The sequence below is a fragment of the Raphanus sativus genome, chromosome 5, assembly GCF_000801105.2.
Source record: "Raphanus sativus cultivar WK10039 chromosome 5, ASM80110v3, whole genome shotgun sequence".
NCBI lineage: Eukaryota > Viridiplantae > Streptophyta > Magnoliopsida > Brassicales > Brassicaceae > Raphanus > Raphanus sativus.
In genome coordinates, this window is record NC_079515.1 from 31,307,452 (window position 1) to 31,330,294 (window position 22,843).

The 22,843-nt window shown below is 35.3% G+C and overlaps 6 protein-coding genes across 8 annotated transcripts; 3 read left to right on the forward strand and 3 right to left on the reverse strand.

Annotated features, from left to right (window-relative positions):
- Positions 1-105: 105 nt before the first annotated feature.
- On the forward strand, positions 106-1,305 carry LOC108856392 (triphosphate tunnel metalloenzyme 3). Its single transcript, XM_018630173.2, has 2 exons — positions 106-978; positions 1,136-1,305. Exon 1 carries the CDS (start codon positions 356-358, stop codon positions 974-976), a length of 621 nt encoding a protein of 206 aa, XP_018485675.1. The 5' UTR covers positions 106-355; the 3' UTR covers positions 977-978; positions 1,136-1,305.
- A 693-nt stretch (positions 1,306-1,998) lies between these two features.
- LOC108856950 (phosphopantothenoylcysteine decarboxylase subunit VHS3) lies at positions 1,999-3,550 on the reverse strand. 2 transcript variants are annotated; one of them, XM_018630858.2, is made up of 4 exons: positions 3,413-3,550; positions 3,203-3,346; positions 2,626-2,666; positions 1,999-2,550 (listed from the first exon to the last, which is right to left on the reverse strand). In XM_018630858.2, exons 2-4 carry the CDS (start codon positions 3,320-3,322, stop codon positions 2,193-2,195), a joined length of 519 nt encoding a protein of 172 aa, XP_018486360.1. In that variant the 5' UTR covers positions 3,323-3,346; positions 3,413-3,550; the 3' UTR covers positions 1,999-2,192. The 2 variants fall into 2 exon arrangements, with proteins under 2 accessions (XP_018486360.1, XP_018486359.1); XM_018630857.2 differs by having other exon boundaries at positions 3,203-3,417.
- A 1,006-nt stretch (positions 3,551-4,556) lies between these two features.
- On the reverse strand, positions 4,557-8,217 carry LOC108863330 (uncharacterized). Of its 2 annotated transcripts, none has more exons than XM_018637723.2 (9): positions 7,865-8,217; positions 7,607-7,773; positions 6,661-6,842; positions 6,291-6,575; positions 6,150-6,208; positions 6,038-6,074; positions 5,876-5,947; positions 5,444-5,768; positions 4,557-5,081 (listed from the first exon to the last, which is right to left on the reverse strand). In XM_018637723.2, exons 1-9 carry the CDS (start codon positions 7,953-7,955, stop codon positions 4,701-4,703), a joined length of 1,599 nt encoding a protein of 532 aa, XP_018493225.1. In that variant the 5' UTR covers positions 7,956-8,217; the 3' UTR covers positions 4,557-4,700. The 2 variants fall into 2 exon arrangements, with proteins under 2 accessions (XP_018493225.1, XP_018493224.1); XM_018637722.2 differs by having other exon boundaries at positions 7,607-7,776; positions 7,865-8,216.
- A 4,327-nt stretch (positions 8,218-12,544) lies between these two features.
- On the reverse strand, positions 12,545-14,930 carry LOC108857061 (serine carboxypeptidase-like 42). The gene is given in 9 exon segments (XM_057011102.1): positions 12,545-12,908; positions 12,985-13,102; positions 13,167-13,371; positions 13,374-13,653; positions 13,713-13,798; positions 13,901-13,993; positions 14,079-14,278; positions 14,350-14,606; positions 14,770-14,930. Coding segments are annotated over 8 exon segments (1,404 nt in total). The 5' UTR covers positions 14,604-14,606; positions 14,770-14,930; the 3' UTR covers positions 12,545-12,740.
- A 2,427-nt stretch (positions 14,931-17,357) lies between these two features.
- LOC108857206 (protein ALP1-like) lies at positions 17,358-18,885 on the forward strand. The gene has a single exon (XM_018631159.2). It carries the CDS (start codon positions 17,414-17,416, stop codon positions 18,713-18,715), a length of 1,302 nt encoding a protein of 433 aa, XP_018486661.1. The 5' UTR covers positions 17,358-17,413; the 3' UTR covers positions 18,716-18,885.
- Positions 18,886-19,859: 974 nt separating this feature from the next.
- LOC108856147 (uncharacterized) lies at positions 19,860-22,674 on the forward strand. The gene is made up of 9 exons (XM_018629885.2): positions 19,860-20,214; positions 20,302-20,424; positions 20,502-20,598; positions 20,684-20,907; positions 21,003-21,105; positions 21,186-21,367; positions 21,448-21,525; positions 21,811-22,007; positions 22,109-22,674. Exons 1-9 carry the CDS (start codon positions 19,922-19,924, stop codon positions 22,522-22,524), a joined length of 1,713 nt encoding a protein of 570 aa, XP_018485387.1. The 5' UTR covers positions 19,860-19,921; the 3' UTR covers positions 22,525-22,674.
- Positions 22,675-22,843: the final 169 nt, after the last annotated feature.

Genomic DNA, 22,843 nt, shown 5'->3' on the forward strand with positions numbered 1-22,843 from the left:
GTTGAACCGGGTTGAACTCCAATATTTGACTGGGTCATCCGGTTTTTAAAACATTACTGTACATTTGAGCCACTGATTCGCAGCAACAACAACAACCCTAATCCTGTTCGAGAGACCAAACTTGTGAGAGAAAACAGAGAGTGCCGCTTGGGTTTCTCGATCCCCAAATGTTGAGAAGAAAACCCACAAAAATCCAACTCAAAATCGAAGATCGCGAAGAGCTCGAACAATACCGCAAATCAGAACAACCCACCACCACCACCACCACCTCCTCCTCATCCCTCCTTCACCTCATCGACCCTAAACACCAAAACCCTCCTTCAAAATCCGACCGCATCGGCCTCTCCTCCTCCTAATGGAAGTCGAAGTCAAGCTCCGCCTCCTCACCGCCGCCGCTCACCTCCGTCTCGCCACTCTCCTCGCTCCCTTCCACCTCAAAACCCTCCACCAGCGCAACCTCTTCTTCGACACCCCCCAAAACGATCTCTCCCTCCGCCGCGCCGTCCTCCGTCTCCGCTTCCTCGGGAACAACACACCTTCTCCGCCGACGAGCTGCATCCTCTCTCTGAAGGCGAAACCGACGCTGGCCAACGGGATCAGCCGCGTGGAGGAAGACGAGGAGGAGATCGACGCCGGGTTGGCGAAAGAGTGCGTGGATTCGCCGTGTAAGCTGTCGGATCTGGGATCTAGGGTTTTGAATAGGGTTAGAGAGGAGTACGGGTTTAAAGACTTCTCGGGGTTTGTTTGTCTCGGTGGGTTCGAGAATGTGAGGAACGTGTACGAGTGGAGGGGCGTGAAACTCGAGGTTGATGAGACCAAGTTTGATTTTGGGAACTGCTATGAGGTTGAATGCGAGACCGAGGAACCTGAACGTGTCAAGTCTATGATCGCTGAGTTTCTCTCTGAGAACAATGTTGAATTTAAGGATTCGGATATGACCAAGTTTGCTGTTTTCCGTTCCGGAAAGCTTCCTTGATGGTTAGTCTCCCTTACGTGATTGTCAATTCGTGCAATGCAAATAGTGGTATAGTGTTGTGGTGTGTTTAGGATAATAGATGCTTTTTAAACAGCTTCAAACGATTTTTTTTTGTTTTGTTTTCGTTTATCTAACTTAACTATGATGTGGACTGTATAGGTGGAGTATCTGAGATTGAAGAAATGGTGCATCTTATGGTTATGAGTTCACGGATTTTGGTCACCAGCATGATCAAGTTGTATTTGATTACTATAAAGTTTTACTATTGATTTGGATGATCTTAGTTTACACTATTTATTAAGGCCATTTGCATCGCGTCTTGTTTACTATATATATCTCCCACGAATGGAAACACAAGTACTATATTTATGTATAAAACATGCAAGCTGCTTGACCATAACCAAGTACCGTGGAATCTCAAATAGTTTCGAACCTATACCACAAGATCCTCTGTAGCAATAATTTCAAAAGAGAATAAAGCTAGGATTACCGATGGTTTACCTAATTTAATACTTTTCGGTTTTAAGTTAGATCATGTTTTAGAAAAAAAATTATTTCAAAAAGATTATGTTTTTTTATCTTTTCAATTTTCAATGTACTTTTTTTCTTGTGACACTTTCAATGTATTTTTTTAATATATAATAATGATAAATTGTAAATTTTAAGAAAATTAATCGTATTTACTAAATTTTAATTGGTTAAAAATTATGGCGAAAAGTTAATAAAAAAATTACATATTAAACTAAAATTTAATGTGTTTTATTAAGAAATGTGAAAAATCCAAAACATATAATAGTTTGAAACTGCGGGAGTACGTACTAGTCAAACAATACTATTTTATTTCCAGCTCCCTCTCTTATGAGATGGCATAAAACTCGAGGGTTTTGAGTAATATCCTCACCACTTTTGTTCTTATGTTAACAAAGCTAATTAGACGGTGTGGTGTTATGTGCATTCGCTCTAAACAGCAACAAAGAAACTGTAAAAGTATAGGCAGATGCAAAAGAAGAGAACAACAAACATTCTAAAAAGGAAACATAAACTAAAATCCAAGGTCGAAAAGTCTGAGATAACAAACAAATGGTAGTAACACAACAAGATGAAACTGAATAAAGAGGAGGTTTTCACTGAACTACTTAAAACCATAACACATACGAGATCCTCTTCAAGTCTTTAACCACCCACACATAAACACTCCCCCACTTAATCCCATGTTTCATTTCCTCTTCTTAGCAGGTGGCTGGCGAACATCTTCGTCATCTTCCTCCTCCTCATCATCTTCGTCCTCCTCATCCTCGTCGTCATCATCATCATCACTGTCGCTCTCATCATCACCATCATCATCGTCATCATCATCGCTTCCTGCTCCACCATTGGGCGCTGGATCGTCCTCAGGATCAGCTTCCTCCTCCCCTTCATCCCCGGAGAAATTTTCATCATTAGCGTCATCTTCGTCGTCATCATCATCAGCGTCAGCGTCTTCATCATCGTCGTCATCGTTATCATCAGAGTCGCTGCCATCTTTGTTTTCCTCATCAGGGCGTCCTTTTTTGTAACCCTTCTTCACAGAAAGCCTGGAGAAAAGATAAAAATTCAGATTGACTCAATTTAAAAAAGGGAAAAGGTGTGTGTGTGGCTGTTCTACTAACCTCTGATCTTCAGCAATCAACCCAATCAGCAAAGATTCCGCCTGAGTTCGTCACACCAGAATGAATGTTAGAGAAAAAATGTCTTATGTAATACAAATAATATGCAAGTCATAAAAACCTCAAAGGTACACCAAATAACATAAAACTTATACTGCTAAAGTCAATTTGTGTGGATATAAAGTTGGATATATGGCAAAAGCTACACAGTAAAAGTGGCAAATAGACAGAAAATGTACACTTGCCATTGTTCAAATCTGCATTCAACTCAAGTTGTATAAAGATCAATCTAGAACCAGTTGATGATACACAAGTTGAAGTGCTTGACTAAATTCAAACAAAAAGATCTAGCAAAGACAAAAAATAAAAAATCTTATCCCTAAAACAGAAATCTGAGTATGCATATATATAAAGCAATTTCTCACAAGGAATGAAAACAAATCTAAATAAACCTTGGATTCAGCACACATAGTTATCTAGATAATGGGGGACGATTTTCAATTACGGTGAATAAACAGGAAGGAAACAAGTAAAAGTAAAAGTAGTAAATTTCAAAGATTAAGAAAACAGGGGTGAATACCGCGAGGAGCAGACAAGCCAGGTTCCTTCCAAGGAGGATGAGAAGCGTCTCAGTGGCAGAACAAGCCCATGTCTGCTGTCTCTGCGTCTCCTCCATTGACCTAGCGGCAACCACTTCCATATCTACTCGAAACTGAAGCTGAACCTGTAAAGGACTCACTGTAAGAGATGAGGAGACAGAAAGCATAGGAGAGGAGAGAGAGAGGAGAACCTGAATAGCTTATGTGTCTAGATCCGGTCAAGGGTATACCCTAGATTTGGTCCGAGTAGGGTTTTCTTTTCTTTTTTTTTTGTCTTTTAAGTTTTTTTTTTAAAGAAACTTATTCTATTAAATAAATAAATATAATAAACGACCCTAAATCGAATAAAACAATAAAACTTTAAATTTCTATGAAAAACACATGTACTCTTAACTAAACAATATAGAAATATTATAATCTTCTTTTATACTCCTTCTGTTCCTTAGAGTAGGATTTTCTAAAGTTTTCACGTTTATTAAGAACACATTAAATATTTACAATTTAATTTATTATTTATTTTCTTACATACTTTCCAAGAACTACCTACCAATAAAATTTAATCAATTCAAATATTTACAATTAATATTTCTTAAAAATATACAAAACTACTTTAAATAAATAGAAAATCTATTTTTATGGAACAAAAATAAAATCCAGAAAATCATGCTTTCAAGAACGGAGGGAATAGTTTACAACTCCTCAAGTTGCGTTGAAATAACTTGGCCATCTCGTTGAATTTTGAATTATTGAATCAGGTCCGTTCCAAAATGATGATAGGTTGAGAGTATTGTAACATAATTTTCAGTTTCTATGAAAGTGTTTCTAGCTCCAAGAAGACACGCCTTATTCCCTATAAGTTACCCGAGTCACTAATGTGTAATTATGTTTCCTGTCGTTGCGCATAGAAAACTTTGAGTTACTGTCCCTTTCTCGTAACCAAAAAACTCTATTTTTTTTTACTTTCAGAACATATCCTCCTCTTTAAAAGCGTCAGATAATTCCTTCAAAACAACTGCTAACTCATATCATTTTGTCGCCTTAATATTGGCTAAGGGATCGATGGCAATTCGAGATAATGATCCATAACATTTGCATATGTCGGGAGTTTAGTCAGATCCATCTTTCCAATATGACTTGTCTGATCTCTTCACTATACGAACATCTCTTATCAAATTAGAAGAAATCTTAGGCCTTAATTGGTTTGACAATAATGTTTTCGCAAAGACGTGACGATTATTCGATCCCCACATGCATAAATACTAAACTGTAGAATGAGAGAATTTTTCAAGCCAAGTCTTCATTCCCTAGAGCTCTCAGTCTAGCAACACCATCATCTCTAACAACATATAAAGAACATTAATGATAACAATACAATATCAAAGATTCCTCCCTCCTATCAACAATCACAATACCAACTTCTCACACACATAATGTACACTGCAAAACCGACAAACAAAAAAAGGAACATGATAAAACATCTCACTGCGGAGGACCCTTATCCCGTGGAGCTTCAGAATGGGTAGCATTGTAGTCTTTTGTGTAAACCCGGTGCCTCCTCTCCCGTGCATATATAACCCAGAACACCAAAGACAGCATCACAGCAGTAGACACCAACACGAGACCTACATAGATCCACCGCGTGTATCTCTTCAGCCCCGGGCAATGATCCCTCTCTATATCTGTGAATGTAGACCTCACGAAGTCGCACCCTCGCAGATCCGCCAAGAATGGACCGTACTTGTACAGACCATAGCTTACGTTAACTGCTGCAATCATCTGGGTGTAAAGCTTTGGTGTCATACGTCCCTGCGTGCTGCATGTTCCCACTGTTATAATTTGGCATGTGTAATTTTTCCACACCTGCATTAATAAGAATCATGAGACAGATTCTAATACACATTCAGGGCCGTCTTGCACCGCCAGAATTGAAAAATAAAAAAGATTAATTTTTTTTGAAAATAAATATATAAATTATGATATAAAACTTTAAATTTTTAGACCTTGTACTAAATTTGGAGCTAATAATTTCAAAAAAGATGTCAAATATATAAAAATAAAGCTATAATTTTTTTGAATTACTTCATTACATCTATAGATATATCATTAATATTTACATCTATAGATATATCATTAATATTTACATAATGCTCAGATTTAAATTTTCTCTGGATTTGCTGAAACAAAAAGGTGTACTTTGTGAGAGAAGGAATCTTAGGTTTTACCTCTGTAGCATTGCTGAGATGGACCTCACCGGGCTGGCACTGGTGGTCAGAGAGATCAGCATTGAAGGGATTACAGAGAAGGGGCATCAAGGGACCAGACTGGTTGTAATAAAGGGGACGGGCTCGAGGTGGGAAGTTCCTGTTGGTCATTGTGTTGATGGCAGAGTCAAGGAGGTTAACCAACTGGTACGTCACAAGCTTCGTTTGAGTCAATGTTTCTCTTGCGGTTGCATTATCAACGCATGGTAGAATATCGTCTAGAGCCGTGTGAGCTGTTGGGTGCTGGACCCATTGGTCCATCGCAACACATGTATCCCCCACAACGCTGACAAAAGTAGAAAGATTTTTTTTGTTTTTGAGAAAGCTTTATAATGAATGGCAATATGGCATTGTGGGTAGTAGATAAATGGTAGAAAAGAAAAGAGAACTCACTTGTGTAGAACCAGAAATACACCACACAAAATGAAAGTACCGGTGACGAGAATCCAACCAAGGATCACCAACCTATATCCATTGTTAATCACAAGAGCATATCAACATTAAAAAAAAAAGAACCAACGGAGAAATAGAAAATTAGAATGTAACTTCACTTACGTATACACAAGGCACTGCAGTCCAAATATAGAGAGTACTGTATGTAACAACAATGAAAATAATCAGAGCATGTAATCAATAATAGTCCCTAAGAATTTGCCAGACGACTTACAAAATCCGATAAATGCAAGGAAAAGCATCACAGCAGCGATGAGGATGAGAGCAAGTCTCCTGCAAACATATAGACACAAATGATAAGCAAAAAAAGAGAAAAAAAGATGAAAATAGATTAAGAATATGGTAGTTCTTTTACATGTGGTTCAAGACATTTTGAATCTTGTCTTGGTTCTCCATTGTTTTGACAGAAAGAGTAGTTGCAGAGGAGTTGATCTTTGCCTGTATATCGTTGATTTTCGTTAGAACATCCCCAGGAAGAACCAAGGACTGCACATCCACCCTCTCCGCTGCGCTGAGATAATCTGACACATTCCTGAGGTTTTCTGACGTGAAATTAGCTTGCCTCACCACATAGTCCAAAGTATCGGTTGTGCTGGCATGAAACTTCCCTTGACCCGTGTAAAGGAAAACACACCCCACACTGGAAAATTATCAAACGCATATCAAGAAACAAGGAATGACAATAGAAAGAGTCAGTAAAAGAGAGAGTGTGTAGGGGATTTTACATAGCTGCGATTGTGAAGGAAATGAGGAGGATAAGAGAGAGAGCATAAGCAATCCGGGAATAGCCGTAAGGTTGACGGGCACAGCAGCAATAGCAAAAGCAAATGAGAGACAAGGATAGCCCAAAGAAGACAAACCACACTCCTGCTATTACTACAAAAGGCACCGCCGTATAAGCAACAGACTGCACAGAATGAAAAAGATTAGAGCATTGTTGTCTCCAAGACCCCATTAAAAAAAAAAAAAAGGAATGTTTTTGATTGGTTTCAAACATGTTTTTTCATCCATATAAGCACATATATGACTTGTTCAATTTAAAAGGTTAGATATAAATACTAAGTTAAATGTTTTCCCATTGAGTAATTCATCAAAAATCATAATTAAACATTTAATAATTAAAATTAGGGAATCTAAGAGCATCTCCAACCCAATTCCATTTTTTCTTCCAAAATGGAGTAAAAGTGAGTTTGGAGTAGAAAATGCTCCAACCCCACTTCATAATGGAGTTTACTCCATAAATAGAGTAATCTAATTTTTTTTTTCATCACTCCATTATGGAGTGAGAAATGGAGTGGGGTTGGGGCATTTTTACTCCGTAATCACTTTTACTCCATTTTAGAGGAAAAAATGGTGTTTTACATTGGAGATGCTCTAAGAACCAAAGTATCATCCTCAAGACTCACTTTAAAGATGAAAAGTTTTGATTGGTTTCATAAATCAATTCATCCATAATTCCATATTAACAGAAAAAAAAAACAAATTCAGTCTAGTTATAAATAATAATCCAATCTTTCAATTGATAAAAGCATAATTACGCATTAAAAGAACCAAACTCCACTCGTCCAGATGTTCTGATGGTAAAAAGATTCAAAACTTTTATCAAGTCAAAACCCAACTTGGGGTGGGGGAAGAGAGAACTAGTGGACCAGAGAAATAAAGACAACTCACAAACAAATAGTGGGAATTGCTTATGTTCCAACCACCAGTGTAAAGCTTGAAGTGCTCAGTAGGATCTTTTCTTTTGGTTCTCTTTGCTGCCAAAATCAAAGATGAGTTTTCTCCACTTTCCTCTGCCAAATATCTTCCCTTTATTACACTTGTTGTCCCCCGTTCTTCTTCTGGAAACAATCCAAATCTTTTTAAGCGACTTTAATCGATAAATTACTCAAAAAAAAAAACAAAATCGACAGTTATTGTCTGGCTTACCAGCAATCGACACTCCAGTGGTGGCGACAAGAAGAAGTGAAGAAAGAATACAAATAAGTAAAAACACTCTGTTAGATCTGGAACACAACATAACTCTCTGTTTTTTTTTTCTGTTGTCGTTTATTCTCTCTGTTTCAGTGTTTTTTCTGGTTTTATCGAATGGTGTTTGAGAAACAATTGCAGACGTGTTAAAGAAGAAGACGATTGATTGAGAATGATTGTTTTGAGAAGATGCCGCTTGACGCGGTTCTCTTGTCTTCCTCGAATCACATTTCCTTTACTTCTTTTTTTTTTTAATTTATTTCCCCATTTCCAATGTAGTTTCTTCTTTTGATGTGTATTCCCACGGTTTTTAGTTCTTTTCAAAAAGATGCTCCGTATCTCCTTTTCGTAATTAATTCAGTTTCTTAATATAGACCGTCCTTGTTCTACAAATATTTTAAGTTTAGATGTAACGTGGCAAACTACAACGAAAATACATAATTCAAAATTGAACATTATTGTATATACCAAATAATTTGGGGGCAATCATGATGGTACGTGTAGGATTATCAACATTTGGTGATCTATTCTATTAATTCTGATGTTTGACCTATTGATAAAAGGTTATGTCCATTTTTTTTTAAACTGATTTTTATATAACTGCATCTATTAAATATAACACTAACCACGTTCTATTTTTCTATAGCAAAAACAATTAATTTTCTTTTGCTTCTCTCTTCCCTTTGCTTTAATCATTTCATCATTAATTCACTTTCTTTATGCTTCTTCTTCTCTCTTAATTCTCGTGTATCTCAGAAACTACTGGTTTTCATTTGCAGTCGCTTGGGATGTTCAAGACTCATAACGCTAGAGTCTGTTTAGTTGATTAAAAAACCAGTTGGATTATTGGGTTTTGATCCTGCACATGATTTCTCATTATCATCTCATATAGAAGGCCGGAGCAAACAACACGGTTACTGAGAATATAAACAGAGTACAAGTTACCCTAAAAACCAAAAGGAAGAGTGGATCGGCCACTAAATCGGACTGCTCTTTGTTCGAATTAGGTTCAGTATACACTTTTTTGGTGTTGCTTAGTATACACAATATTATATGTCAAATCTTAAAGAATAAAACATAAAAATCAACAAGAACGCGTAACAATCGATGGATTTTATAAGAAAAACAATGAGGACTGTTAAACTCTGTTCTGGGAAACCTAATCCGACAGGGGAGAAGATAAGGCAATTTACGTTTGTGCCATTAGTGAAAAAAAATTAAAAAACATCATTGGAGCGTTTCGAACCCGGAATCTGCGAACTGGTGTGTGCGTTGTTTCCACTAGGACACAAATTCTTTTCACAGTTTATGTTAATAACTGCTTATGATGTATATCTATTGATAAGAACTTTTTAAAAAATACTCAAAATAAATCGAACAGTGTCCAATTAATCATGATATAAATAATTAATCATAATTGAACTATATCCAATTGAAAATCGGAAAATGTTGACTTTATATATTTATAAAAATATGATGGTCGATAAAATTTATCCTATTTAACCTAACCTATTTAGCAGAATATAAAATCATGCACAAGTACAAAATTTATCATTATCAACAAACTATAACCTATTTAGAATAAACAAAAAACAAAAATAAAAACAAAAAGATTTTACATGCATCTACTCATTTTGTAAACTATATCTTATTAAAGTTTCAAATGATTTTATAACTAATCAAAAACATCTACTAAATATATATTTTACAACCAGGTTTATCGGGTTAACCGCGGGTCTAGATCGGGTATGAAAATACTGCTTATATCTAATTAGTCTATAAACTATATACATACCCCACTAAAAATAATTAATGTGTCAAAAGGCTATAACATAAGTGTATAGTTACACGACATCACAAATTCAATACAATTATCAAAAAAAAATTAATAATAGTTTTTAAATATTATTCTACACAAGAAAAACACATATAAAATTTATATTTCTAGGAAAAATGTAAAACAAAGAACATATCCGCCCTTTTAAGGGCGGATCAGAATCTAACTAATTATTTCAACTAAATGTACTTTTTTATATTCTAACTGTAACCACGATGCTTAACATTTATATCCTAACTGTATATCATATTATTTTTGGGGTAACTACCACATTACACTCTTAACAATCGGTGGCCACAATAATAACTGCATGTATTATTTTTAACTAATCAAACATTAAACATGTATTAAATAAAGATGCAAAAATATGTTACTTCCCATTTCATTATATGTTACCCGCCCTTTCATTTTTAGCATATGTTATATTATATGTAATAACATTTTATAATTCATTATATATAAAATCAAATGATGAAATTTATTGCAAAACATATTACATAATTCATTAATATTTTGTTTTCTGTAATATTATGTGTAATAATAATGCTATTATTATGATTATATATGAAATCAAATCATGAAAATTTAATGAAAAACATATAACTTGCATTTATTTAATTACTATTTGATTAATAAACAAAATTGTATATACTTTGTTATTTTCAGAATTAATATTTATTTATTTATGAGTATAATACAAAATTAATATATAAAATGGCTATGGCACAAGTGTATAGTTATGTAATATCACTAATTTAATATAATTATCAAAATTCTTAGTAATAATTAAAAAGAAAATATTTTACACATATATGATTTCAAATAAAAACACAAATAAACTTACAAAAAATACAAATATGATTACAAAGAAAGACACAAATATGAAAATTAAATTTATAAAAAAAATATGTAAAACAAAAAATATAGAGGGCTGGTCATATTTAAATAGCAATTTAAAAATATACCAGGGTGGGTCATATTTTTAACCAAAACAAAATTGAAAACCTACGGGTTGGCGGGTCAGCGGGTAAGTTTGACCCGCAACCCTTAACCGTGCGTATACCAGATCAATTTTTAAATTGCTATTATTTAATAAATAAATTTTGATTAAAATTTATACATATGAACCCTTACCAATGCGGACGCACACCTGAAAATAGGTCATGGCCAGGTAACGGTCTTCGGTCTCGGACGCCAGAGCAAATCCACATATAAATTCTCTGGTAACCAGTGCGAATCGAACCGGGGCCGTACTTGTAGCCGCAAGCTGTACACCACCAGACCAACTCGTCCTAGTTAAAATGATTAACTTTGATGTGATAAAACACTTTTTAAACAATACACGATGGGAAATCATAGTTATCACTTATCACATTTATTTATTCTGAATATGTTTAGATATTAGAGTTTTAGATAGGAAAAGAAATATGTTCTGCTTGGACAACTGAAAGCTTTACAATCATTTATTTGAATTGTTCAAAGCAAAAGGAAACCAACCAGACAGAACTTGAAGGTTTTCATGAAACAGATGTCCAAGGATACTGTAGCTAATTGTGAGAGAGATTATAGCAGAGAAAAAAGAGCTGGAGTTTGAAAGAATATTATAGTGGAAAATGTGAAAGTTTCTGAATATAGAGATCGTTAACACTCACTGCAAATCTTCTGGCACTCAATGAGCAACTTACAACTCCAACCAGACACTAAATTTAGCGTTGAAATAACATCAAAACTTTGTGCTTTGATAATCTATTTAATTTTTCATTTATAGTCACAACATCAAATTTCACTTTGAAAATTATATTGGCTAATTATTGCTTTAAAAATAATATTGGCTAAATAATAAATAGAAATTATTTTAGTTTGCTAATTATCATTTTATACTAAATAAATATTTAATTAAATTTTATAATTATTTTTTCAATTATATAATTTTTTCAAACATTTCACATTTAGTTACAAATTTCAACTATTTAATAACTAGTATGATATTTATATCATATTATTAAAAATATACTAATATAATTGATTTTGGTTACCAATTGTATCTATTTAATAACTACACTTAATTGTTGTAAAAACTACATTTAATTATATTATTAACCAAATAATATAATATCTTAATGTAGTGAAAATAAAATGAGAAGTACAAACTACAAGGATATATTATATTTTTATAAATTTTCATTAATTAATTATACTATAAAAGGAAAGATTAAAATAAGTACATATATATATATATATATATATATATATATATTTGGTGTGGTGAACAGTGTTATGATGTAAGAGCATCTTTATAGGTGTAACTCTTGAGATAGTTTTAACCATATGGACTCACATTTTTGTTAAAACTTTTCCCTCTCTCCTTTTATGCAAGAGGTAAGTTTTAAGTTTTTTGTGGGTTCCGCTTCTCTATTATTCTTTTTGATTGGTTAATTTTTTTTTTTTAATCAAGAAGAAAAAAAAAGTTTAAGAATCATTTTTAGAATTACACATATAAAGATGCTCTAATACAATTAACAAACCACCAGATTTGATAAAATAGTGTTATTTTGGAGTTTAACTACAGATGAAATTACACAATTTTTTTTTTTTTTGCAGTCTCATTAGCTTTATAGCTTGAGATCAGCAAAGCGACCTAATACTCAGAAGATTGAACTGGAAAGTTGGAATATAGAGAAACATTGTGAACTGAAAGTGCTAGGTAAAGATAAACATAGCCTATCTAGTCAACAATTGCAGTGGATCCAGTGGGAAGCTTACCTATACGGTTACTAACGAACTTGGCATTATGCAATCGATTGTCATGAAAAACCCTTACTTTCAGATCACAATGTCTCCATTCAGATCATTATCTCTCCTATAGTTTCCCTTGTAAACGTACCATGGTCAAGTTGCTTCTAGATCATTCCACAGCGAGCAAGCAGAAAACAGAATACATCAAGCTAAATCGATACTAATCATAACTGCCTCATCTAGTACAAGATATCTCTTCAATCAATCATCGGGAGAGTAATGCGTGTTGTTTGGCAGTCTCCGGCCATGCACAAAGCTGCTGAACATATGCAGGGCTCGTGAAGGCTGCGCATACGGCACCATATGAGCCGCCCCTCTCACCGTTGCAAACGTCAATAGCTTTCCATACTCGGTGACCCACCCACCAACCTACAACCACAAAGTTTTCAACCAGAATGAGAAAATGTGCAAGTGGCAAGAGGGATAACCAGAGAACTCAACTCACCTGATCTTTGTGGAACCAGGGTCTATAGGGAAGTGTGGTACTGAAGTTGAGACGATGAGCGAGTTCTAGTACGAGACTTCTTGAACCAAGAAGTGGAACAACAGCATCTTGATCTCCACTGCAAATTTCGACAAAAGCTTAAGCTGCTGAATAAGGAGATAAAAAAGAAATAGAATTCTAACCTGAAGATCCAAACAGGAGTTTTGTTCTGTATAATTCTCTTAAGAATCGGAAGCATGTTGATGCTCGAGTCGGCGTCACTGTAATTCAACAGGCCGCTGCACATTGACCATTGGTAGGGTAAATGAGTTTGGTTGGCGTGAAGAGCTTGTTGGACCTCTGGGAGATTGAAATAGAACTTTCTCTCGTAAGTCATGCAAACATCCACCCCATGCTCATCTTGGTTGCCATTTGCTTGAGTCTCAGCTCTTGCTGGACGATAGAAGGGTAGCACACGTCGAGGAGAACGTCGTAGCTGTTGACGTATCCGTTGATAGTTTCGGCTTCCTTGATGGCATCACTACAGACCTTGCTCAGGTTATGGAGATTGGAAAAATCGCAGTGGGTTATGATTGTGCCTCTCGTTTCATCGGATATCATCCCATGCGACCAGTAGAACTCGTACGTAGCTGAAGTGTCCCTCCCAAGCTCCAGAAGTGGATTCCCAATCTGTTTCAGAAAATAATTTTAAAAAATAATAATCAGAGAGTAAAGATTATAATGCTTACCGCAACGCCTTTGACATTGAACTTAAACCCACTTGAGTGTAGATTGTAGGTGAGTATAGCATCAGCCAGTTGCGGTATGTAATGTCCTGCAAGAACGTGTTACGTGAGCATAGTGAAGTTGGTAAGTCCAACATCCAATAGATAAGAGCGTCAAACTAAGAATCAGAATTATCAAAAGGCAGACAAACCTGCATAGCTTTCGCCAGTGAGAAAGAAGTCACGAGATTTAAACTCTGGGAACTTGTTAAACCATCTCAACAAGAAGACAACCATATCGCTTGCTGTTAAAAAACAAAGCATGTCAAGAAACAGCAGTCTTCTAAATTCTAATAAAACCTGAAAATGAAAGAGAAGCTGATTTTTCACCAGTAGTCTTGTCTCCGGTGTTGTAATCAGAGCTTGTGTTGGAGTAAGACCATCCTACACCTGCCGGAGACTCCACAAAAAGAAGGTTGGAGGCTTTGTTCCAGGACATGGAGTTAATGCGGAGGCCACGGCCATCTCCTGTTGGGTAAAAAGGACCCAACTCAGTGAAAGCTCCTCCACCAACTGAAGAACACCTGGGCCTGCAGTTTAATCACCAATATCTTCAATAGATAGGGTAAAAAAAATTTACAGGGGCAAGAAAGAAGTATACAAACCTCCATTAAGCCAAAGGGTTAAGGGTTTGGTGTCGGGTTGTTTGTCAGCTTCTACAAAGTAGTAGAAGAGACTCCTACCATTTTTGGAGTCCACATTGACATATCCAGCATATTGTCGGAATCCGACCTTTGGTTGACCAGGAAGCCTCACCACCAGGTCTTCTTCCGGAAACCCTTTTACAATATTGCACCCCAACAGCTGCACCATCAACACCATTGTCACCGCCACGAAGGCCTCGCATGATGGCATGATCTGAAACAAAGTCAAATTAGGAATCAAGAACAATAAGTTGTAATTTAAGGAGCATAAGACACAAGGAGAAGACAATATGTGTTGCGTTTCTGCTTGATTAAATCGACTAAACCCCACAAATCTTTAACAGATATATTTCACAAGGAAAATGAAGAGCTTTTACCTTGATTTTGTATATTTATATCTTCTTCGATAGAGTAGAGGATTCCTCCGGAAGAAGAAGAGCTAAAGTCTCGCTGTTTGGAAGAGAACGGTCGAAATCTCCTTCCTCTACTCTAGATAAGGTATGTCTCGAGGATCAACAACAAAAAATTTATTCACTAACTAAATTTTGCTCCAAGCTTTCAAAATACATAATAATTTTTTTGTTGACAAAAAAATATATGTATATTATATATGTAAAACTAGGTGTTTTCCTGCACCAATGTGCAGTAAAAGAATTTTAAAATATTTTTAATAGATAAATATAAATTATATTTAATTTTTTATTAATATTATAAATTTTTTTTCTTAATCAATATTTTAATATAAATTTGATTTAACTGAACACTAAATTAAGATAAAAATAATTTTGTTTATTTTGAATTATATTTAGGGCAAATCTCCAAAATAGCACTTTTTAAGTTTTTGTCACAAAATAGCACTCAAAAAATAAAATGACCAAAATAGCATCCTTTTGTTTTGAAAATTTTAATAGTTATTTTTTATTTTTAAATATTTGAATACATTACTAAAACTCCACCCTTTAACTCTAAACCCTAAGTCGTAAATTAATTAATCCAAGGGTTATAAATGTATATTTACCCTTCAATAAAACTTATTTTGGTCATTTTCCTCCATGATGATATTTTTGTGACAAAAACTTAGTTTAGTACTATATTTGAATATATTACTAAAACCTCACCCTTTAACTCTAAACCCTAAGTCGTAAATTAATTAACCCAAGGGTTATAAATGCATATTTATCCTTCAATAAAACTTATTTTGGTCATTTTCCTCCTTATGATGCTATTTTGTGACAAAAACTTAGTTTGATGCTATTTTTGTCCTTTTCTTTTTATATTTAAAAATGTGCATGTATATATTTAAAATTATAATCTTATGTAGATTATTCTATCTATTTATTTTAATTAATATATTAAATAAATATGTAAAATTGCATAATTGTCCATAATTAAAATTAAACAATATTTATAAAATCTGTAGATATATATAAGAAACTAATGATTTTACGATTTAATTTGATTTTATGATTTATTTTTTTTTATTTTCTTAAAATATGTATATATTTTTTAAATATTTTTAATTTAAATGATATTTCGAAATTTGAAATGCTATAATTGAATATATTTATTTTAATGATGATTTAAGAGTTATTACCATATTTAAAAAAATCCAAAAATATAAGTCGACAATAAATGTAATATATGAGTTATTACCATATTGTAAAACGTTTACCAAAAATATAAACTAACATTAAATATAATTGTCCATGTCATATTAATCTATAAGACATGTCATCAATTTTAGTAGGCATGTCACAATTATTAATCTATGTGTTTTCCTGCACCATATGTAGTAATAAATTTCTAAAAGTTAAATTTTATATTTTAAAATGTAATTCATTAATATTATATATTTATTATTTTGACCAATAATTAATATAAATATCACTAATTAAGCATAAAATTAAGAGAAAATATTGTTTTATTTTAAATTATATTTAAGAATATATATGTATATATATAATGTTAAAATCTTAGATAAAAAAATATTTATTTCATTTGGTTAAATGTATTAAATCAACTTGTTCAAAATTACTAAAAATCATATAAAATTGTATAGTTATCAAAAATATTTATATAATTTGTAGATATCTAAAGAAACTAATGATATTACGGTTTAATTTTTTTAAAAAAATTCAGAAAATTTAGAAAATTTAGATAATAAAATTTTATAATTATAAAAGTAAAATTATATAATATTTCGAAATTCAAAATGTCATATTTGAATATATTTATTTTAGTGATGATTTATGAGTTATTACCATATTCTACAAAGTTTACCAAAATATAAATCAATATTAAATGTAATATATGAGTTATTGCCATATTCTAAAAAAATTTCCAAAAATATATACCAGCATTAAATGTAATTATCCATGTCATATTTAACTATATGACATGTCATCAATCTTAATAGCCACGTCACAATTTTTTGTGTGAAAACTATTGTAGAGAAGACATGTGGCAAATTACTTCTCAAATATAAACTAGGGGATTATTCCTTTTTAAAACTTCATTCTATTTGAGAAATTTTCTACATAATTTATTTTAAAATTTGTGTAAATGATTTATTTTAGTTATAACAAAAGTTTTTCTGGCATCTCCACATATATTTGTTTAACTTTTATGGATTAAATAAAAGACATATGGATTTCATAGGATCGTTTCGTTCGAAGTGATTGTTTTTGAGAAAAACAAAGTTGCAAGAAATTTTCTGTATAGTATAAAACATATCATCGAATATGAATGTAGTTAGACGTGTATTTTCATACCGTGTATTTTAATTTAATATTTATGGGTTAAATAAGATTAATTGTCTATTTAAAAAGTAGTTTCACGTTAGTTAATAGTGTTAGCTTCGGTTCAACATAACATTAACTATTCAGATTTTCAGAAAAAATTATCTTGAACCGAAGCTAAACCAAAAACCCGGTTACTCAAACTAGTTCGGTCTATCTTTGGGTAAAACTGCTAACCTTTCAAAGTTCCAACTTGATCCCATCTCACTGTTTTCCAGAAGCAATGGTCGCCGCCGCCGGAAAGTCATCCGCCACCATGAAATCCCCTGCAAGTGAAACTCATGATGCATCATTACTTGTGAATTCCAAAAAACGAAAACCCCACAGAAACCCAACAAACAAACCCCAAAAACTCCTTCTGAGTGACCCACTGCTCCGCCGTCTCTCTTCCGCCGCCGCCGCGACCCGTTCCTTCCTCCAAACCAACGATCTCCTCCTCCCTCCATCCCAGTCTCTCCGCCTCGAATCTCTCCTCTCATCTCTCCCAATCGCTCCTCCTCCTTCCCACTCCTCCACTCCCGCGTGGTTCCACCGCTTCGTAAACTCCGCATCAGAAAACGACGATCCTCGCTGGCATCTCTGTTTCCGAATGTCGAAGCCAACTTTCTTCAAACTCCTCTCCATCCTCTCCTCCGACTCCTCCGATTCTACGCCGCTTCCTTCGTCCTCGCTCGCGGCTACCATCTTCCGCCTCGCTCACAACGCTTCCTACACCTCTCTCGCTAACCGGTTCGGGTTCGACTCCGTCTCAACCGCTTCCCGCGCTTTCTTCACCGTCTGCAAGCTCGTGCACGAGAAATTGGGAAAACTCGACGATCCCAAGCCCGATTATTCGCCTCGATTGCTCCCCAACTGCTGCGGCGTGCTAGGATTCGGGAGATTCGACGTAGACGGAGAGCTTCTCGGGTCGATTATCGTTCAGGCGGTTGTTGATTCCGCCGGGAGATTCGCGGATATCTCGGCTGGATGGCCGGGGACGATGAAACCGGAAGCTATCTTCCGGCAGACCAAGCTTTTCTCCTCCATGGCGGAGGAGGAGGAGGAATCTAGAAGCTTCTTGAACGGAGGAGCTCCGTGCAAACTCGGAGATACACCGGTGCCTCGTTACATTCTTGGAGATCCTCGTCTTCCTTTGTTGCCGTGGCTTGTGACTCCTTATAGTGAGGAAGAAGAAGAAGAAGATCGTTCCGAATTCAACAACGTGGCTCGCACTGCGTTGCGTACCGTTGGAGTTGTGTTTGCTAAGGTTCGAGCTCGGTGGCGGATTCTTGACAGGAAGTGGAAACCGGAGATGGTCGAGTTTTTGCCGTTTGTCGTGACTACTGGCTGCTTGCTGCATAATTTTCTGGTGGATTCTGGAGACGATGATTTACAGGACGAATGGGCGGTGGTGGCTCGTGATGATAGTGAAGAGTATGAGGAGGAGACGAGGAGGTCTGGAGGAGAAGCGTATATTGGGTCGAGCAGGATCAGAGATGCTATTGCAGAGAATCTGAGCCGCGTGACTTCGTCTAAGAGGAACTGATAATTTGTAAATTGTGTAAGTCCCATTTCAGTATGCAGTTAGTTTCTGGCTTAATAGGTGGACTAGAGAAGGTATGTTTGGTTTGTGAAATGTATGCTTTCCTTTCTAGCCTGATCTTGTAAATTGTGTACGCCCGTTTCGATATGCAGTTTATTGTTTTAGAAGATGAACTAGAGAATGTCTTTGGTCACAGTTTGTTTGATCTAGGTAGGGATGATGGTTTTATTTAACGGATTACGGCTATAGGCTCTTAGAAACTTGGCGAAGATCTGAACCTGTATGAAAAAAGGTTCGTGAGTTACTGTTTTTACTGATAAGCTTGAGAAATTGCTATTGCTTGGTTAACGTATACAGATTTTGCTTGCTAGCTTATCAGCAACGGTGGTTGTTAATCCGCTGCAAACCCTTCCAGATCGTTTGATTAAAAAGAAATCTTCCAAATCTCCAGAATATCTAAACCCACACAAAATTAATGGAAAATTTCGATGAATGTAATTCTAACTAAAACTCCAAAATGAATTTAAAACATCAAGTTTATACACCAATGTTGAAAGAAACGAATGCAAACATCGAGATCATACACTACAATGGATGAAAATGGATTAAACACATCATAGTTACATACCTAAAAGTATAAAATTCTATTTAATTATGTAGGTATTTTAATAAAGTTTAAACCTAAATAAAATTTACTAATATTCGGATAATTATTTAAATTTAATTTTAAAAATTTAGTGTTATTCAACTTTTTAAAAAGTTGTATTTTAAATTGATTTCAAATAATATCATCTTATGGAATCTAATGAATAAATGAGCGAAATCAAAATCTAAAATATATTGAAGATATTTTGTAATTCTTCAAAAATTTTAAATCTCCAACAACTTAAAGATTCTTTCTTGTTATTTTTATTTAATTAATTAGTAAAATCTGATGACAAAAGAAAATGTTGACTTATTCAATTCTAGGATTACCTTTGTCGTACAATTTGGGTTGGTTCTGATAAAGAGAAGAATTGGAAGGGCTTTTCGGCCAAACTTCTAACTTGGGGATTAAGTTTTATAATATCTCGTTATATAAATGTAAATACATATTTAACCCCTAGGCTAGCAAAACAAACCGTATATAAATACGCACTTAATCTAAAAGAAACTTATACAAACTCTCAAAAAAACCTAATCACATACAGAAAGGCGACTCACTCAATTATGACGACGAAACTCAAGGTCGCGGGGACATGGGGAGGCATCTTAGAGGTGGAACTCGAGAGCTGGACTCTCACCATGCTCAGAGACGAAGTAGCTAAACGATCGGGCCTCGATCCTGAATCGATCAAACTAATCTGCGCCGGAAAAATCCTCAAAGACGACAATACTAAGACCCTTGCCCAATTAGGTATCAAGGAAAACTCGAAGATCCTCTCCAGCCGAGGTGCAGCGCCAGATGAAGGCAAGGCGATCATCGCTGAGGAAGAAAGGTCAAGACGTCTCTCCCGTCTCAAGTGAGTCCTAATCTGATCATCTGAAACTTGATTGAATTTTAGGGTTTTTTTCAAAATTGTGATTATGATTTGGTTTTTTTTGTACAGAGCTGCAGCTACAGCTTTATCGAAGAGACACGCGGATGGTTCGTTACCGATGGAAGATTATAACATAGAGCTGGAGGATCAGGGAGGGCAGCAAGTCAAGTTTGGAACAGAGACTGATCAGAGGTATTATTATTACTCAATATCAGGTTGAAACCAGTAACTAACTTTCTTGCTAATTAAATCCGTTTTTTTATCCACAGTGCTGCAATGATGGGTCTTATGTTGCATGCTAAGGCAAAGAGTTTAATAGAGACGGACATGTATGTTGATGCACTTGAAGTTCTTGCCATGGCAGAGGTGGTGACTTGCGACTTCTTGCTGCAGTTATTATTATTTTTTTTTTAATGTGGGTTCTGATTCGTTTTTTTGTGGTGATTTGTAGGAATCTTTCTTGCTCTGTGATCCCAAGATTCTCGAGCTTGTTGACAACATCCCTATAATGGAAATCGACATTGTGTGGTGCTATTTCTTGCTCCAGGACGTCAAATGCTTGGCAGATGCTGGCTTTCGGCTAGAGAAAGCAAGGAAAGGGCTCGAGCGTGCTCATGGCAAGGACCTCTCTCGTGTCAGACTCCTTCAGGCTGGTCTATGTCCAGAATTAGCACTGTGAGCCTCGGTTTCATTTTATATCCTGTTGTTGTTATCATTATACAGAGTAATAGATCTGTGTTTTAACAAGATTTGTTGTTTCTACTGACTAGATATGTGAGACTGGAGTTGCTAGAAGGTGTGGTGGCATATCACACTGGTCAAAATGATAAAGCTTTGAATGCTCTCAAGTCCGCCCATGCAAAACTGTTGCAGGTCAGTGAGTGGTGTATACATACCGTAGTTACTGTTAATTGTTACTGGAGTTAATATTGTTGTTGTGGACTGTGATGCAGCTACAAATACCCGATGAAATGCTGTCCGTAGTTATGGGTATGGGCTTCCAGGAGAAGGATGCTAAGAGAGCTTTGCGACTGAACAATAAGGATATTGCGACTTCTGTCAATTTCCTCATTGAAGAGAGGGCCAAAAGAGTTCAACAGTACAAGGACAATCTCCAGAGACAAAAGGAGATACTGTATGGTTTTTTACAACCAAAAATTATACTTGTTATATGTTATCTTTAACTAAATAACCAAACTAGAGCTAATATTTCAGTGAGCAGAAGACATATGGAGTGACACCCATGAATAAAGCTGTTGATATGCAGATGCTTGACAGGCTCGTCTTGATTGGGTAAGAATTGCACTATAAATAGATCTACCGTTTTATATACATCTACTTTTTTTTTTTTTTGATCAACATATACATCTACTTTATAGTATGTGAAAATAGTACTTTTAAACGCATTGGAGAAAAGTTCCAAAAAGGGTAAATCACTATTAGAGCGCCCTTTAAGACTCCCTTTATATTTAATAGGAGTGGTTAGCTTTTGAAAGTGTAGCTATTGGCTTTGGTGTTTAAACGTTTCATATGTTTTAAAAAAACATCAGTGTATGACATAAACGCTCGCCTTTGCAGATATGCAAGGGATCTTGCAGCTGAATCCCTCCGGAGACATGAGAACGATTTTCAGAAAGCCCTTGATGCACTTACAAGCCCAGAAGTTAATTCGAGTATTCAGGTTTATATTGAATCGAGGAAAAGAAAACGTCAAGAACAACAAGTAGGCATAACAGTTGACGAACTTGTTTCAATGGGCTTTGAACGAGGACAAGGTACTTTTTCCCATCTCGATTTTGTTTCTTCAGTTCTCTTATTATTTGCCAACGTCAAGAATTACACTATATCTCATTGCATCTCTACTTTGGCGCTGCAGCAAGGTCTGCTTTGGAGGTTGGTGGCAGACGAGAAGATATAATCCAAAGGCTACTATCTTTACCAGCAGCAAACGCGGGAACCGCCTCTGCCTCAGGTTCTGCTTTTACAGCAAATGGCGGTGCAACAAGCAGCACCAACAATGCAGTTGGTACCGAGACGGGGGACTCTGAGATGGAAGATGATACAGCGGATGAGATTGAACCCAATGGTGAGGAGGAAGAGCAGGACCCTGAGTTAGAAGGAGATACAGCAGATGGTGAGGAGGAAGGGCGGGACGTTGAGGTAGAAGGAAATATAGCAGAAGAGATTGCAAAGGTTGACGCTTTGTCGGCTTATGATATCAATCTTGACAAGGAGGTCGAAGCTATAAATGAGTACCTGGTCATGTTGGATGCATCTCAGGATTCTGGTTGATGTAGAAAAAAGAGTTTGTAGATAAAAACGAATAATACTCGTGGGAGTTAGTTGCAGGGCCAATATGGGTTGGTATGGTACTCACTTAAATTAGTATTAGTATGATTTGCTTGCAGAAACTGATTTTATGAGATTATTTTTATAAGCTTAGTATCGTATCTAATTTTTCTTTTGGCCAGAATTTTTTAAAATGCTCAGAACTTGGGCATGGGCAAAAACCTGGATCCGAATTGATTCCATAGATTAGTATAAAATAAACCTGAACCCAAAAGTTTTACCAACCGAAATTGAAGTATCTGGAGAATTCAAATATCCAAAT

Coding starts and splice junctions, on each gene's coding strand:
- LOC108856392 (XM_018630173.2), top strand. CDS start 356: ATGGAAGTCGAAGTCAAGCTCCGCCTCCTCACCGCCGCCGCTCACCTC.
- LOC108856950 (XM_018630857.2), bottom strand. CDS start 3,388: ATGCTTTCTGTCTCCTCATCTCTTACAGTGAGTCCTTTACAGGTTCAG. Junction 2,667..3,202: donor TGGCTTGTCTGCTCCTCGCG/GTATTCACCCCT, acceptor TGACGAACTCAG/GCGGAATCTTTGCTGATTGG. Junction 2,551..2,625: donor TTGATTGCTGAAGATCAGAG/GTTAGTAGAACA, acceptor TCTTTTCTCCAG/GCTTTCTGTGAAGAAGGGTT.
- LOC108863330 (XM_018637722.2), bottom strand. CDS start 7,955: ATGTTGTGTTCCAGATCTAACAGAGTGTTTTTACTTATTTGTATTCTT. Junction 7,777..7,864: donor CACTGGAGTGTCGATTGCTG/GTAAGCCAGACA, acceptor GATTGTTTCCAG/AAGAAGAACGGGGGACAACA. Junction 5,082..5,443: donor ATCTCAGCAATGCTACAGAG/GTAAAACCTAAG, acceptor TTATTAATGCAG/GTGTGGAAAAATTACACATG.
- LOC108857206 (XM_018631159.2), top strand. CDS start 17,414: ATGGTCGCCGCCGCCGGAAAGTCATCCGCCACCATGAAATCCCCTGCA.
- LOC108856147 (XM_018629885.2), top strand. CDS start 19,922: ATGACGACGAAACTCAAGGTCGCGGGGACATGGGGAGGCATCTTAGAG. Junction 20,425..20,501: donor GGAACAGAGACTGATCAGAG/GTATTATTATTA, acceptor TTTTATCCACAG/TGCTGCAATGATGGGTCTTA. Junction 20,599..20,683: donor AAGTTCTTGCCATGGCAGAG/GTGGTGACTTGC, acceptor GGTGATTTGTAG/GAATCTTTCTTGCTCTGTGA.